Raw genomic sequence first — 2,155 nt, forward strand, 5'->3', positions numbered from 1 at the left:
AAGTTGGCTTTTCTATGAAAAAAATCTGGGAACTCCCCTCATTCACATGTGCACCTTGATATATTTTACTCCAATATGTGCATACAGTAAAACTTATACTTGGTGTAAAAAATTATTATATTTTGAGAAGTATTTGCAATGCTTCCCAGGCTCAGTTTTAATACTTGGGCTAAAACCTAACTTTTGTCTCAGCCTCCAGAGGAGCTGGGATCTACAGGTGTACATGAATGGGCTTCCCTTCAAAATTTTTAACGTGTCTTTTTGCTCATAGGAAGGACTATTGCTGTAATTCAAAGGAAAATATGAGAATGAGAAAATGGACTCCAGAGACGTGGCCATGGGACTGATGTTCTTATCGCAGACTGCAGTAGGAGTTCTGGGAAATTTCTCTCTGCTTTATTATTATTTAGTCCTTTTCTGCAATGAGTGCACATTAAGGTCCACTGACTTGATTCTCAGGCACCTGATTATAGCCAACACCTTGATCATTCTCTCTAAAGGAATTCCCCAGACAATGACAACTCTTGGGCTGAAACATTACTTCAATGACTATGTGTGCAAATTTCTTTTGTACATGGAGCGAGTGGGCAGGAGTGTGTCCATTTTCATTACCTGCCTCTTGAGCGTATTCCAGAACATCACCATCAGCCCCATGAACTCCTGTTGGAAGGATTTCAAAGGAAAAACTCCAAAGTACATTGGCTTCTCCATTTCCCTCTGCTGGATCCTGTACATGGTGATGAATTCCATTTTTCCTCTCTATATGTATAGCAAATGGAGTAGCGAAAATCTGACAAGGAAAACAAATTATGGGTACTGTTTTTCTGAAGCTGGTGACAAAATAACAGAATCAGTATATGCAGCCTTATTTGTATTTCCTGAAGTTTTCTTTTCTGTGCTCATGATCTGGTCCAGTGGCTCCATGGTTCTCCTTCTGTACAGGCACAAGCAGAGGGTTCAGCACATTCACAGCATCAAAGGTTCCCCCAGATCCTGCCCTGAGTCCAGAGCCACCCAGAGAATCCTCGTCCTGGTGGGCACCTTTGTGAGTTTCTACACCCTCTCCTCCCTATTAAATGTTTGTGTTTCCCTTGATTTTAATCCCAGTTTGTTGTTGGTGAACACCAATTCACTCATCTCCATGTGTTTTCCCACTGTCAGCCCCTTTCTTCTCATGAGCCCTGACTCCATTCTATCCAGGCTCTACTTCTGAGGCATAAACCAATTTTAAATTTGATCTCAAGTATATGAATTATATGTTTTTGCACAATATGCAGTTGTTTAGTCTTATTCTTGCTCAAAACACCAATAAAAAACTTATGAATAGTCACTTGTCTTTCTATTATAAACCCCAAAGGACATTGGGATTCGCAGCTCTCTGAATGTGGTTTCAACATGGCCATGGTGCTGGGAATACAGCTGATTGTCCTCATGATGATGCATAGTGTCCTGTAGATAGTCATTGGAATTTTATAGCTGAAGACAAATCAAATTAATGAGTTTTATGTCCTTGGAAGTCCTTTAAATCACAATAACTGAAGAAGTGTTATACTCCTGAAAACATTTGCCAGAAGAAAATACAGTAGAGTAATAAGTTGTGGATATTGTAAGCTAACAATTCTCTATATATTTATCTCACATATCCTTATCTTCTGTAGAGCTTTTGTTGAAGGGTACGTGGGATGTAAGTGGGATTAATACATAGTTTTCCAGAAATGTACCATTAGTTTGATTAGAGAATGAAGATGAAATAAACAGAGACCCAGACAAAAGTAGGTAGATGGTAATGGCGCTGAGATTGAAATTTGGTTCACCGGAAGGTAGAGCATTATAATGTGGCCATCCTGCCTTACGCAGGGTAATTAAGATCTCTGATGCTTTTTTGAATCCATGCATACTACTGAGGCCTGCCGTAATTTGGAGGCCCCAATTAAAAGTAAAGTTACCTAGAACAGTCAAATAAGTCCATATGGCAAGGCACAGGAGAGACTCCTGTCCTTTTAACCAGGCTTAATCCTATTTCCAACTCTTCAGCTCCAAGGCTGCCCTGAAAGCAACCACTGTGTCACTACAGTATGCTGAAAATCATCACTTTTGTAGAGGCTGGCGAAAACAGATATGACTCTGAAAAACATAAAAAAAAAATCCACAATTT

General features: G+C 39.7%; 1 protein-coding gene across 1 annotated transcript; it reads left to right on the plus strand.

The window, feature by feature from the left end:
• The first annotated feature begins 316 nt into the window (after positions 1 to 316).
• On the plus strand, positions 317 to 1,213 carry LOC114080066 (vomeronasal type-1 receptor 4-like). Its single transcript, XM_027921611.2, has one exon. It carries the CDS (start codon positions 317 to 319, stop codon positions 1,211 to 1,213), a length of 897 nt encoding a protein of 298 aa, XP_027777412.1.
• The last annotated feature ends 942 nt before the right edge of the window (positions 1,214 to 2,155 follow it).

The sequence above is a fragment of the Marmota flaviventris genome, chromosome 18 (genome assembly GCF_047511675.1).
Source record: "Marmota flaviventris isolate mMarFla1 chromosome 18, mMarFla1.hap1, whole genome shotgun sequence".
Lineage (NCBI taxonomy): Eukaryota > Metazoa > Chordata > Mammalia > Rodentia > Sciuridae > Marmota > Marmota flaviventris.